Below are 15318 nucleotides of genomic sequence, written 5' to 3' on the forward strand. Positions count from 1 at the left end.
CCATTTAAAAAAAATATGATATTAAAGAAACTTAAAAACACCTGCACAGGGTCTGATTTCTGTACGTGCACCCACAAAACTCACTGAGACTGAAAATGCTGATACATAATACTGTATGTAGTGCTATTTTAAACCCTGCTATTACTATTCACCACGAGGGGGCAGTATTTAGTTACCTGGAGTATAGAGTCTCGACAAGTCAGAGCCCCCCCCAAAAAATATTATTAATCAATTTAATGCATAGTTGATAGGAAATAATTTGTTTGATATTTTTACTGAAACCTTTTCAATGCCTTCCAGGTCATTTAACCCTGTAACCCCAAACTAGTACCAAAATAATCTCCCTGTTTAACTTTATAATGCACAACTCTTGATATTCTAAATTGTCTTCTTTGATTTATTATTTATTTATTTATATACATTTCTCTTTCTTCAATACCTTTCAGGTTATGTGACCCCAAACCACTGATGTGCCATCTGTAATCTATAATGTGCCATATGTGCCATCGCGCATAACAATGGTCTAAGATCAATGCTCACTAGTACATGCACGCCTCTGATTGTGAGGCCATGGCCATTACAAAGTAGGCTTCCTTTACACCTGCTTTGAAACAAGAAGTACATCAACACAGTCTGTTACTGACCTCAATACTGACAGTTATCTTTTTTGTCTTTGTGAAGATGATATATACACACAGTGATGATGGCATATGGAGTTACTTCTTGGCCTAAATGCTTGGCATTGTTAAATATACTTGAGACAAACGTTTTGCAATCCGGAGCATAGGCAGAACTTTAAACAGACAGATTGTCCCACCTGAGCTGTGGATCCCTGCAGCTCGTCCAGAGGTACCGTGGGCTTCTTGGCTGCTTCTCTGATTAATGCTCTCCTTGCCCGACCTGTCAGTTTGTGTGGGTGGCCCTGACTTGGTAGGTTTGCCCTTGTGACATTCTCGCCCATCTTCGGATGATGTATTGAACAGTGGTTTGTGAGATGTTCAAGGCTTTTTTTTTTTTTTTCAAAATAAGATCAAAGGATATTTTTTACAACCTAACCCTGTTTTAAGGTCCCTATAAATTTATCCCTGACCTGTTTGGTGTGTTCCTTGGGCTTAATAATGCTGTTTGTTCACTAATGTTCTCTAACAAACCTCTGAGGACTTTAAAAATACAGAACCGTTGATTTAATTACACACATGTGGACTCTATTTACTAAGTAGGTGACTTCTGAGGACAATTAGTTCCACTGGATTTTAGTTAGGGGTATCAGAGTAAAATGGGCTAAATACATGACAAAATGTGTAACATGACAAAATGTGTTAAAGTTCAAGGGGTATAAAAACTGTTCTCAAAAGTTACCCCAGAGCAACAGTGTTAAATCATTTCTGTATGATATAAACCAAGCAAAGCTACCTCGAACAAAATTTGCTTGCTGCTTATAATCAATTTAGCAATTTATTTTTAAGACACCTAACTGCATGTTGCTATACTTCTGTTGTACAAAACTGGATATGTTCTAATAAAATAGGATGGTCATAATTGGTATTATAGTCTGTATATTCTGTGATATTACATTTATAAAATATAATTGAAGATTGTCTGGTCATGTTTCCTATTTAAAAAGTTTTTACAGAGGTAAGAAACTTTGACTATCAATTGAATATAGAATGTCAAGCAAAGTTTTGATCATGGTCCTTTCTTGTATCTCAGCAAGGTATAAGTTTTAGAGTAAATAGGGCAGTTTTCTGGTAGCTGAATACTATAATAAGATGATAAAAAAACATGAATTTAATAAATTTATCAAACCAAAACCACAAAGAAATCCAAACAAACTGGGGAATAATTTAAGGGTTTAAAGTCAATTCTGTAAATATGGGAATTCTGTTTTTTTGTAATCCTCTGGGATTATTGAGCAGTAGTGCTGTTGTTGATAATATTATTCATAACAACAACAAAAATCATCATCTGCATTGCTGCAGTAATTCAATCAAAGGGAGCCCTGACCAAGTATTGAGTGCTGAACATGTTCATAATTAAGTCCAACATTTCTGTTTTTTTTTTTTATCATTGGTCTTAAGTAATATTCAAATTTTCTGAGATACTGAATTTTGGGTTTTCATTAACTGTAAGCCACAATCATCAAAATTAAAATAAATAAACACTTGAAATATATCAGTCTGTGTGTAATTAAAGTTTCACTTTTTGAATTGAGTTACTGAAATAATTCAACTTTTAATGATATTGTAATTTCTTTCGAGAAGCATCTGCATATATTGTCACAATTAGAAGATTGCAGACGAGGCATATGTGCGGAAGTTAAGACTTTAATAACATAAAGCAAACAATCTAAACATGAAGCTACGGATAACAAACAGAACAGAAACAGGTGCAGAACAGAAAACAGTACATCATAAACAGATGCAAGACCAAACTTCACTGAGGACATGGCTATTTATAACAAACTACAGTAATAGCAAATTTGGTTCAGGTGAGTTCCCCATCACCTGAGCCGAGGTGCCCTCTGGGAAATGATTTCTGCATCCTGTATCAAGTGTAAAATACACCCAGCGCCATCTGTGGTAATGAAAGTCCAATCATCATCTCCTGTGGTACGATGTCCATGCGATCATACATGCGGAACTCACTGTAATAAACAATAATAGCATAAAAGTTATCACTCAGAAGATCTTTGTATTTATTTGCAGCAGTGATACTAAGTGGATCCAAACTGCCATTATCATTTGATGATATTTGAATATTAAAAAAATAACCCTAACCCTAACCATATAATGGTCCTCTGATATCCCAATTTCTCCCCCGGACCTACATGATTCATTCTGATAAAATGCTTCTGGTTGGAGTTCTCATCACATTGAGGACTGCTGCTGCTGAGGACAGCCTGAGATGGTCTGTGATAACTGAGGATGGTTTAACTCAAGGGCTTTGGACTTCAAAGGCCTGTGACTGCAATTGTTTGAATAGTTTTTTTTGGACTGAATTAGCTGTGAACAGTTTTGTACCCAAGTATTCATTACCGTACAGTTGACAAGCTCAAGAAAATTTACTTAATGTTAACAAAAAACACAGTTTATGTTATAAAATTGCATCTTTGACCCTTTTGCAGGTCTTTTGTTGGTCTTTCGGCTGCTCTCGGCAAGAGGTTGCCACAGTATTGCACATAAATATAGGAGATAATAGTCATGCAAACTCTCTGCAATTACTTATTACCTAACCCTAACCCTTTTCTCAGTAAAATGTTTCAAGAAGGTGGCGTTAGCTAAGACTCATTAAATGAGGTGCACTTTTACATCTGTACAAGACATCAACTCAATCTTAATTGAAAAAGGTTTTGAGGTGAATGTAGCTAATTTGCTAATGTTACTTGTCTATATTAGCACATCTATCAATAAATGTAATGTTAGACTAGCATCTGTTATAGTAGCTATCATAATTAGTAAAATGCCGTATTTTAGCTATATACACTCCTCTCAGAAAGTATTGGAATACCATACCCCCCCCTCCCCCATACATCGAAGACATTTGGAGATAATATCAAGGGATATAAAGCAAAAATCTCTTTCTATCTGTCTGACACACCCAGACGTACAAACACCCTGACACTCATTCTGTGTGTGTTGAAATAGGATTAACGTGAAAGAGAAAGAGAGAGAGAGAGAAAGAGAGAGAGAGAAATTTATGCTGCATATCCCTTGATCTTAACCCAAAATGTCTTAAATATTTAGTAAATAAATAGAATGGCCCTGTCATTAAAATACTTTGTAACAAGACTTCATGAAGCTAGAATGTGATTTCTCTGCGTCTGTGTTTCTGTTGAGCTACTTATGGCATTCCTGAGATAGCAGTGGTTCTGACCCAATTTTCCCTCCGGACCATCATGATTTATTCTGATGCCATGCTTCTGGTTGGAGTTCTCATCACATTGAGACACTGCTGCTGAGGACAGTCCCAGATAGTCTGTGATAACTTAGGATGGGTCAACCCAATTATCATAGAGAAGGCTTTGGACTTCGAAGGGGGGTATTAACCCAAATATTGAAGAAACAGATAGGTCCTTAGTTGTCTTTTAAAGATTGGCAGAGACTAAGCGGTAGTAGTGCGGTACTAGGTGTGATTTAGAGCAAATGTTCTTAAAACAAAACAGAGAAAAAAACTGTTTATTAGCCAAATTTATTTATTCTATCTTACATGAATAAATTTCTGTCTCTTTAGGAGCACTGGGAATCTTTTACGCATCAGCTTAGTCATGCATTTATGAAGACTTAATGAAAACTGACACGACTGGAGCATCCGAGAAAACAGCTCGCCAAGACAGGCTGGGGCAGCGCTTGTTGATGGCTGGGACTTATGCAGGTTTGTTGAAAGCACTGTTTCAGTAATCATAGTGTCTTAGCTGTTCTTTCTGCAATTGTGAAATTCTGACAATTCCAGCTGGAACTGAACCTCTTGCTACACTGTTTCGGTTTCACTTCAGTGATTATTTATTGTTCTAACTCATGAGGGTTACTTGATTTGTTAGACTAACCATATTCTATCTATCTATCTATCTATCTATCTATCTATCTATCTATCTATCTATCTATCTATCTATCTATGTCAGTTTACTATAAAGTGATCTATATAAATATATTTAACACCTAATTTTCTAGATTGACAAACGTTACCATAAACTGAGGGGAACATGGAACAGTAAGGAACATGTTTCCCTAACTGGCCCAAAGAGCACCAGTTTAAAGGTATGCCCTACGAGCCCTATCTCTTCTTTATTGAACATTAAAAAAAGAAAAGAATTTTTTTTGCCTTTAATACATTTGTTCACTGTTAACAAATGACCAAAAAGGATAGTTTGGGTTTTTTGATGTCTGTCTTAAATCTAAAAGCGAGGTGCATATAAGTACATTACCATAAGTCTTGGTTGTTAAAAGTTTTCCTGCTCTGCACATCTGCATTAAGTTTGTCAACCAGAAGGCAATGTTAGTACTCGGGGCCAAATTCCACAAACTAGCTAAGCTAAGACTTATATGAAGTTTCTGCATTCTAATTAAGCCAAATCAAGTTAGTATCTTTTAAAGTTCTGATGTATTTAGTACACATTTAACTCCTTACTTTGAACTTACTTTTTTGTAGACCAACAAAAAAGTCAATCAGTAAAGGCATTGATTGTCACACAGAGATTAGTTTGCATTTGTAAAACATCATATCAGCATACTCTATGCCTTCTTTCTTACAGTAACTAAACTGATAATCCTTTACTTTAGTGTATTCATTGACTTTTATCTGTTTATTCTTTCAGTGGGGATTTCAGTCTACAACGCTAGACATACAAGGGTATGGACATTGGGACCACAGGAAATGACTATGCCAATGATGTGGTAGCCAGAGCCCAGTGGTTTAAATCCCACGGCTACTGAGCATCATTCATCCTTCCAATGTATCACTGCTAACTCATGTAGCACTGGTTAAATAAATCCTTAGTTTGCATTGATTGTCGATGTGTTATGTTGTTATGTGGTTGTTTTAAACCTGTGTAGCTGTTTTCAAGGATCAATCACTGTGCTTACTATGGGACTCAAAACTGTTGTTTGTGAGTGTAAGTAAGTGGGGAGGACATAAACAACAATGTCAAAAACATGACAGCAGGTGGACTGACTACTCTAACACGATGTCTCTGGGTGTGAATGAGTATGTGGATGTGAAGAAGGTTGAAGTAATAAACTAAAGGAATTCCAATATGCTAAGAAGAACCATTGTGTGATTTTACAGTTTAATTCATTCAATTAATCGTAGAAGATTTGACAGGATTTACAATATGGATTATATATATATACAGGACTGAGATCTTAACCTCCTATGTTAAATCCACATTTACACTCACCTGACCACGTGACTCACCTGCTTCTCTGATTCACTTCGATTTCCTCAGAACCATTTAAATCCACTATTTCTCTTCACACTTTTTCTGGTTCACACTGTTTCACGACGAGTCTCTCTCTCTCTCTCTGTGTGTGTGTGTGTGTGTGTGTGTGCTTGACTGGGTGGGTTTGGGGTCGCTGAGAAAAAGCGAAAGTAAAGTTCTGTTCTGCCACAAACACGTCGTAGACATTTTTTGCCAACTCATGGACAAGGAAAAGATAAGTAAGAAAATAAAAATCCGCATACACTCACAGAAACGGGATTTTTCATTCCATCCATATTTAATTTTAGTTTTATTATGTATGTTATTTACAACGCATTTTCCTGTGTTCTAACGATTTGTCCTACTGTATCAGATTTCCTACCGTAGCGCAAAAAGACAGTTATAATCGGTTATTCCTACTGTATCAGAAAATCCTACCCAGATAAATCAGACGTCAGGTTAGTGTTTTTTTTTTTTTTAAGAAAAAGATAAATAATGAGTAGGCATGGCGTTACAGGGTGCGGGAGGCCCTGCTGAAAAATCCCCCTTCGGGCCGCACGGTTAATTCCGGTCAGTGCTAATCTTAACACCAGTATTGGTCTGGCAGGGTAGTGACGGTCTGGTGCTGGTTTAGCTGGTGAACCAGTATAACTGTGCTGATACAGTAAGTTCACCAACAAGGTATAAAGGTTAAAATTGGTTAAAATTTGGATACCATTTGAGCTCATTATCTTGTATTTTTGTAAATACATGGACCGTGTAGTGTTATCTTTAAATGCAGTTACATACAAGAGACAGAAATAATCAGTTTACTAAAAACATTATTTTACATTTATTAAATACCTACTGGGTTGTCTAAAAACACAACACAAACCTTTTTATATAAATACACTGACAATAAATGCATATTTAAAAAAAGTAATAAATCAAAGTGACTTTAAACAGAATGAACAGCATAGACCAGAATAGCCTGACCAGCAATTATACCAGCATATTCTGAATTTTGGTGCTGATATGTTGGGGACCAAAACACAACATATGCTGGTATAATTGCTGGCCAAGCATCTGTGCAATACACTGGTCAAACAAGTCTGATCAATGGATGTGCCACCTTGCAATTTACAGCTTTTAATATTCTCAGTGCCAGATACCACAGCACACCTGTATGTCTTGAGGCCTCTGAGATGTTGTGATGTCACAAGAGGAATCTAGGTGGTTTTAATTTTATGGCTGATTTGTGCATAATATAATATAATATAATATAATATAATATAATATAATATAATATAATATAATACAATACAATACAATATAATATAATATAATATAATAAAGCAGTATCACACAATAGGGATTAGTGTTAATATTCAGTACAACAGCAGTGTGATATTGCTTTAATACAACAATTTCACAAATGCCATTTATTATGAACAGATTGTGATTTGTTTGTGGAACTGTTGTATATCGGCACAGGTAAATTCCACTAAAACGACTAATATTCAGCACACCACTTACTCTTGTGCAGTGATGTGGTCGTAGGCACCACAGCCGTGCTAATTATTAGTACAACAGCTCACCCTCAAGTATGAAACTGCTTTAATACAACAGTTCCCCAAATGTCATTTATTATCAACAGATTGTGCTTTGTTTTTATTTAGTTAACTAGTTAGTTTGCTCTGACATAACATATCCTTCTGCAACTGAAAGAACTAATTAACTGGACTGACGAGGCAGAGCTGTGGACTGAATAACAGGGGTGAAATAGTTTTAACTTATTATAAGTACTATATAGCCAAATGATGAGCAGAATAAACCACAGAAAGAGTTTGATGAAATTTATGAAATTTACTTTGTTTTCATTTTTATCAGCTAACTTACAGGTTTCCAAGGTTGACTCCCAATTGTCATTAAATGGAAAACTAGTTAACTATGTAGGGTCTAAGTTAGACTTCTTTATTGCACACACCATGTGGTGCCTTTGATCAGGTATGGGATTTGGGATTCATTCTTGAATAAAAAGCTAGTTAACATTATGTCTCGCATTAGCTGTGAAAAAAACAACACGGATGGTTTAGAGGCATATCAGAATGACTTAGAAGCATTTAATAAGGAGACAAAGTGTTGTTTAAGATGATCCAGTGTGTTTTCTTGCTGAAAGTGCTGCTGTGACTGATTAGCATTATCATTAGTTTTTCTTCCTTGAAAAATATAGGGTTAAACACCAAATGAGTTTATTAGTAACAAATGTCCAAGAAAAAGAACCAGTTATGTCCGTTGACTCCCCAGGCTGGGTCTGCACGTGGGCCAGCTGAATCAGACAAAAAGCGAACTCAAAGAAAATAAACATTCACCAGCGCGGCGAACACAGAGGGCTGAGACACTCTCAGCCTCGACCTTGACCTTGTTGGTGGTCTTCCCATTAAACACAAAGTGCCCGATCCTGCAGACTCTGTTCAGTCCTGGGGAAGAATGTACATAAACACAGAAATGTTAACGACACAAGCATGTACTGTAGGTGCACAACAATGAACAGACGGAGTGGTACGGGTTCGACTGAAATAAATAGTGAGACGCACGTGGGTAGACACCGGTAAACTTAATTTGGTGCTAGAAGAAATTAACGGAGAACAATTACACACGTAGCACACTAGGGGGAGTCAGTAATCTGGTGAGCCAGGGCTGAGGTGGCTCAGGTGCGACACTTACATCTGACCTAAAATGTGAAAAAGTAGCTCTGGGAGCATAAGGAATTATTCATACATGAATTTCACACATCACTAAAAATAGTCCACTAAGAATAACTCCACTGTATGTTCTTGGAGAAGATTTTTCACAAGATTTCAGCCAAAGATTATTGCAACTATGGATAGAAATAAATGTTGTGATGTTGCATAAAGTTAACAGTGCCATTGCAAATGTGTGCCGTAATCAGAATTAAGGGGTTTCCAACAATTAAGTTGACAATAAAGTTACAATAAAGATTAATCTAATATTTTCAGTTATAAATATCACCACTATAGGCCTATTGCTGCTTTTGCCCATACCTTTTCATTAGGGCCCAAGGACTATGACATCAGCCTTATGTCATCATAGTGTGTGAAGGGCCCTATGGTTTCCTAAGGATCTTTTCCCCCCACCATTTGGGGCTTTTTGGGGAACTTAACATGCTTAAAAACTTATAAAAATTTCCAGACAGGTTGGAATCTGCTGCCATTAGGATGAGATTTTGCTGCATAGCTCATAGACACGCAAGTGAAACCCGGTATACATTTAGAGCTCATTTAGATTTCATGGGCTTAACTCAACAGAAAATCAGTTATTTTGTGTCGTTTGAAAAAACGAACCAAAAGAAATTTGATACACTCCTTCTAGGGAAATTATATGATCGCCACCAAACCAGGCCTATGTGACCTAAAGACATTAAGGATACTGAGACATAAAGAACATTTCAGTGACATCGTAGTGTGATGCTTTTTTTTTTTTTTTTTACAGCATCTGGAGCTTTTTGAAGATTCAAATGTAAAATTCCCCCTTTTCTAAAATTATATAATAATGGTATTGGGATAACCCCTTTAAATGCATGTGCCCACTGTCTTTCTGGTGTGCCTGGCAATTGCGCAGGGTGCTCATCATTGCTGCCAACTATATTTTGAGACTATATAATTTTTTCGTGGCTATTACTGCTCAAATTACATGGGCCTTTATCTAAATTGTGTTACATAACCCCCCCATTTTGTGTTTTGAATGGTAAAACCAGAGTATTAACAACAAACAGTACTGCTTTTATAAAATAAGGAACCTATGAAACTTTCAGTCTATAGTGTTTGCAATATAAACTATATCGTAAATGTTATGCAAAATTGCAAACTTAACTTCACATGATACACACATCTGTCAGCCTGCACAAAAACTTTTATATTGCTAAAGAAGCCTTAAAGTTATTATTATTATTATTATTATTATTATTATTATTATTAATTTATTTATTTTCTAGTGTGCATTTTTGGAGATCTCATGAAGATCAACACGACTGGGGCGTCTTCCAAGACAGCTTCTCAGGACAACTACAAAATAATTGGTTTGTCGTTTAACTTTCATTCTATTGTTTCATCCATGTAACTTGTTACGTAGCACGTATCTTTTATGTTAGGAATATTACACCTGATACTTCAAATACTGTTATAAAAGGTGTTGAAGCCTCACATAAAATGGCTGAATATGATCTGAAGAGGATGGACATGTACAAGCCCATCATCATGAATGTTGCCAGAGCTAAAAAAATGGACCCGGCGGTGATTGCAGGCATCATATCGAGAGCGACAAGGGCTGGGTCGCCCACATCGGGGCTTTTTAATGGCTGGGGAGATGGAGGCAACGCCTTTGGACTCATGCAGGTTTGTTGAAACAAAAAATGCGTAATGCACATCCACATTACATCAGAGGATAAATCTATTCTAGTTGTTTTTTCTTAAACTGTTAAATTTTTTGTTTGTCTGAGCTAAACTTTAGTGTTACTATTCCTTATATACAAGTTAATTCAAATTCAAATTTTATTTGTCACATACACAGTCATACACAGTACGATATGCAGTGAAATGCTTAGACAACTGCTCGTGACCGTAAAATAAAAGACTATGACTAAGAAATAAATATGAAAAATAAAATAAAAGGTAAATTTAACAAGAAAAGAATAAAATAAAATATAAAATTTAAGTTAAAATAAAATAACTGTACAACCAAAATACACAATATAGAAAACATATGAAGAATAAAAACTATATATAAGGAATAAATAATAATACAAATAAATGACATACAAAGGAAAATAAATGTAACTAGTAAAATAAACAAACTGTACAAATAAGGGCATGTAAAAATATCAAATCATAGGAATTTGGGGGGGGATATATAAATAAAAATTTTAAAATGTTTTAAAATGTTTTAAAGTGGCATTAAAATGTTTTAAAGTGTCAAGGTGTCATGTGCAATGGCAGATAAACATGTATTGTATAAAGTGACTTATGAAAAGTGACATGTGCAATGGCTTCAGATATGTAAATATGTATTGCTCCAAATATTGCTCCAAAGTGAGCTACATGGCAGATGATGTGTTATACCATTTTCTTTAGATTCATCAACATTACCACAGTCCAAAAGGAGAGTGGGATAGTGAGGACCACATCCGCCAAGCTACTGATATCTTAATCTATTTCATTAAAATAATTCAAGAAAAATTCCCGGACTGGTCCAAAGAGGATCACTTTAAAGGTACAAACGGTCACATTTGTGTCATTTCTAATTCCATTTTGTGTAAAATAAGTAATATGATTAGTATAAAAGAAGGTTTAATGTACTCGAACTTTGGTTAACACTTAAACTTAAGCAACTTTGTAACATTTTTTAAAATTCTGAAATATTTAAACTGACATTTTGATTTAACAGAGTTAACTAGGCCTGTCATTCTAATTGGTCAGGAAGTGTTTATTACTTTTCCATTACAGCCTGGCTTGAATAATATTTCTGGTTTATTAATGTACTTGTTATCTATGCTATAGCTTCTGTAGTAAAAACTCACAATGGGACTTTAGTGCTCCACAATGAAATCTTTATTTTTTTGGGGGAAATGTTTATTTAGCATTTATAGAATGAATCTCCGGTGACAGCACTTTGTAGGACTTGGAATTAAGGACATCAGTTTTTTAACATATTTCTTACAAATGAATCAGCTGGTTGGTAGTGCCAGTTCTCGTTCTCTTTCACTCTCGTGCTTCACCTAAAACGAATGTACCTGGATGCATGTGCTGACAAGCATTTAATTGAATCAGAATACTGCAGAATTTTATAGTATTTTATAGTATTTAGGTTTCTGTTCATTTTGAACATGTTAAGCATTTCCTGGTAGCTTTTGAAACTCGCCCAGTTCCATGCTAACTAACAGGTGTGACATAACCAGTGAACATTCTCAGGTACAGTGCCATAAAAAAAGTATTTGCCCATTTAACAAAATGCAGTCTTAAAGTGAATTACACGATTACATTTATTAAGGAAAAAAAGTCCAAACCTACCTGGGCCTATGTGAAAAAGTAATTGACGTATTAATTTGGAAAGGGTTACCAAGTCATTTCTAAGGTTTTGGGACTCCAGCAAGCCATTATTCACAAATGGAGAAGTGGCCGGCCTAGCAAAATTACACGAAGAGAACAAGAATGACTCATCCAGGAACTCCCAAAAGACCCCAGAACAATATCTAAAGAACTACAGGGCTCACTTGCCTCAGTTAAGGTTAGAATGTTGGGCATTTTGGGCATTTATGGGAGAGTTCTAAGAGGAACTGATGTGGACTGATGAGACAAAAGTTGAACTTTTTGAAAGGTATGAGTCCTAGCCCAACTCAATCATGGCATAAAGTCAGCACAGCATCTAATGAAAAGAACATCATACCAATAGTCAACATAAAGATAACCCCTGTTGGATCCAGTCAGTATTCAGTCAGATGAAGTTTGGATTATTTTAGTGACTCGGTTCTTTAAATCTCGTTCATCAAAATAAATGAATAGATTAGATCATTTCAGTTCATTTCGTTCTTTTGATCAGAAATAAAAATTAAATAAAATGTTATGTTTTTAATAAACAGCCCCCCAACAAATCTACATACCCAAATTTTGGCAATATTTCCAGTAATAAAAATATTACAATGCAACTAAGGACATATGATCAACAGAATGGGCAGCTCACCTCTCATATGTTCTGATATGTTCATTCTTTTACGTTATTAGTGTCTATGAGAGTCATGTGACAAAAGAACGAACGATTCGGACAAGAAGACCTATAAGATGAACCGCTCAGTTTTGTTTCCTGTGTACCGTACTGCATAGCGTCTATAGGAGGCATGTGACAAAGAACAAACAATTCGGACCAAGACCTGAGACAAAACTACTCAATTCTGTTTCCTGTACATATCCTACGAAGATTTTGTGATGCTTTGTGCATGCGCGCCCAGTAGAAAACAAACAAATCACTCTCTGAGACTACTCGTTCTTCTGAGTCACATTAAAGACTTGTTTAAAAAGAACAAATCGTTTTTGAACGACCCATCACTAGTTATTATTATCAGATAATGCTACTGTAGCAAAGCACAGGCATGTAAGGTTGTTGTACCCACGGCTTCAGTTTAAATCGGTTATTTAAAGGCGTCATGTTATCAAAAGGGTTACATTTGGGCTGCTAACAATTTGATTCAGCTACTAAAGATTTTTGGTTTAGGTAACTCTCCTTTGGGTCATTGATTATTTTCTTTACTTAGCTACTGTTCAGTAAAAGTTCTTACATGTTATGCGTTGTTCTGTTTCAGGAGGAATTGCAGCCTACAATGCTGGCCAGGACAGTGTTTGCTCTCATGCGGACATGGATTGCAAGACTACAGGGGGAGAGTATGCAAATGATGTGGTGGCCAGGGCTCAGTATTACAAACTCCATGGATACTAGTGTTAATTTGGCAGGCTACTAAGTCTTAGTCCCAGGATAAATGTCCCTGTTAGGTTTTATCATATTTAGTCAATCTTATCCTATTTTTGTTTAGTCAAGTTTTGGTCGACTAAAAGTCTGGACATTTTAGTCTAGTTTTAGTCAAAGGAACCTCTAAGTATTTTAGTCTAGTTTTAGTTAATGTAAACATTTAGTTAATGTAAACATTTAGTTAATGTAAACATTTTATGTATATGTATGTGTGACCGTTTTATAAATGTATATGCCAGTATTTTTCAAGATTAATGGGACAACCCACGTTAGATGTTTTGGAGATAAAGTCAGAGAGGCCAGATTGAGGTGGTTTGGACATGTTCAGAGGAGAGATGGTAAATATATATGTAGAAGGATGCTGAGGTTTGAACTGCCAGGCAGGAGGTCTAAAGGAAGACCAAAGAGGAGATTTATGGATGCAGTGAGAGAGGACATGAAGTTAGTAGATGTGAGAGAAGAGGTTGCAGAGGATAGGGTTAGATGGAGGCAGATGATTCGCTGTGGCGACCCCTGAAAGGGAACAGCCGAAAGACAAAGAAGAAGAAGTGTTTTTCATGATTAGTATCACTAACAAATGGCTTTTTTATGGACACACAGCTGTTTATCCTGTGAGCTCTTATCCCTGTGTATGTGGAAAGGCTCTTACTTTTACTATATAACCACAGTTATCAGTTTCTTTATTTTTTTTTTTTACTATTTTTTTTTTTTACTATTTTTTTTTTTACTATTCATCTTTACTAAGTGATCTCCAATATATTTTTCTGACCATATTTAATGGAGTTGAAGGTTCAGCACAGTCCTTACAGGTTTTATAAAGGATTTGGCTAATTCTTAACCCGGTTCCAGTTATATCAAATCTGTTTCATTTTTTTCTTTACTTGATGCAGGGCAATAAATTTCCACTTCTGAAATGGAGACTCTTATTTTTTGGCCAGGTGGTGTATAAGCTTTAACATTTTCACACAAATTTCACTCAAAACAATCCAGTATATATATTTACAGGCTTTAACAAAACTAACGTGTTTTATTTGAAAGCATTTCATAAGGTAACAAATTTGAGTAATTTAAAAGGTATAAAATATACCTTTTCCCTGACGTATCCCTTATATACCCTTATGGTCCCATGGTCAAGTGTGTACTGATGGAGGAGTTTATAATACATTCTGACCCCTGGGGTCATCTAAATGTGGTAGAGACATAAGGAGTCTGTGGGTCCAACATCAAAAATTAGGAAAAGCATGTTTTGGCTTATTTTATTTAAAAATATATATTGAGAAAACTTAAGAACACCTGCACAGGGTCTGATTGCTGTAAGTGCACCCACAAAACTCACTAAGACTCACTGCTGTTACATAATATGTAGTGCTATTTTATATAACCTGCTATTACTATTCACCACGAGGGGGCAGTATTTAGTTACCTGGAGTATAGAGTCTCGACAAGTCAGAGACCAAATAGTTGATAGGGATTATTTAGTAGGATATATTTATCTTTTCAATACCATCCAGGTCATATAACCCTGTGACCCCAAACTAGTACCAAAATAATCCCCCTGTTTAACTTTATAATGCACAACTCTTGATATTCTAAATTGTCTCCTTTGATTTATTTTTTATTTATTTATATAAATTTCTTTTTCTTCAATACCTTCCAGGGTATGTGCCCCTGTGACCACAAACTAATACCAAAATAATCTACTTGGTCACCCCCACAATGTACAACTTCTGATATCCCAAAATAATGGCTGATGTGCCATCTGTAATCTATAATGTGCCATATGTGCCATCGCGCATAACAATGGTCTAAGATCAATGCTCACTAGTACGCGCACGCCTCTGATTGTGAGGTCATCGCCTTTACAAACTAGTCTTTTTTACACCTGCCTA

General features: G+C 35.7%; 1 protein-coding gene across 1 annotated transcript; it reads left to right on the forward strand.

The window, feature by feature from the left end:
- Positions 1-6057: 6057 nt before the first annotated feature.
- On the forward strand, positions 6058-14712 carry LOC128532266 (lysozyme g-like). The gene is made up of 5 exons (XM_053506512.1): positions 6058-6153; positions 9909-9992; positions 10103-10308; positions 11044-11182; positions 13266-14712. The coding sequence occupies exons 1-5, from the start codon at positions 6135-6137 to the stop codon at positions 13397-13399; spliced, it is 582 nt and encodes a 193-aa protein (XP_053362487.1). The 5' UTR covers positions 6058-6134; the 3' UTR covers positions 13400-14712.
- The last annotated feature ends 606 nt before the right edge of the window (positions 14713-15318 follow it).

Source organism: Clarias gariepinus, chromosome 10 (genome assembly GCF_024256425.1).
Source record: "Clarias gariepinus isolate MV-2021 ecotype Netherlands chromosome 10, CGAR_prim_01v2, whole genome shotgun sequence".
Lineage (NCBI taxonomy): Eukaryota > Metazoa > Chordata > Actinopteri > Siluriformes > Clariidae > Clarias > Clarias gariepinus.

Coding starts and splice junctions, on each gene's coding strand:
- LOC128532266 (XM_053506512.1), top strand. Junction 10,309..11,043: donor ACGCCTTTGGACTCATGCAG/GTTTGTTGAAAC, acceptor CATTTTCTTTAG/ATTCATCAACATTACCACAG. Junction 11,183..13,265: donor CAAAGAGGATCACTTTAAAG/GTACAAACGGTC, acceptor GTTCTGTTTCAG/GAGGAATTGCAGCCTACAAT.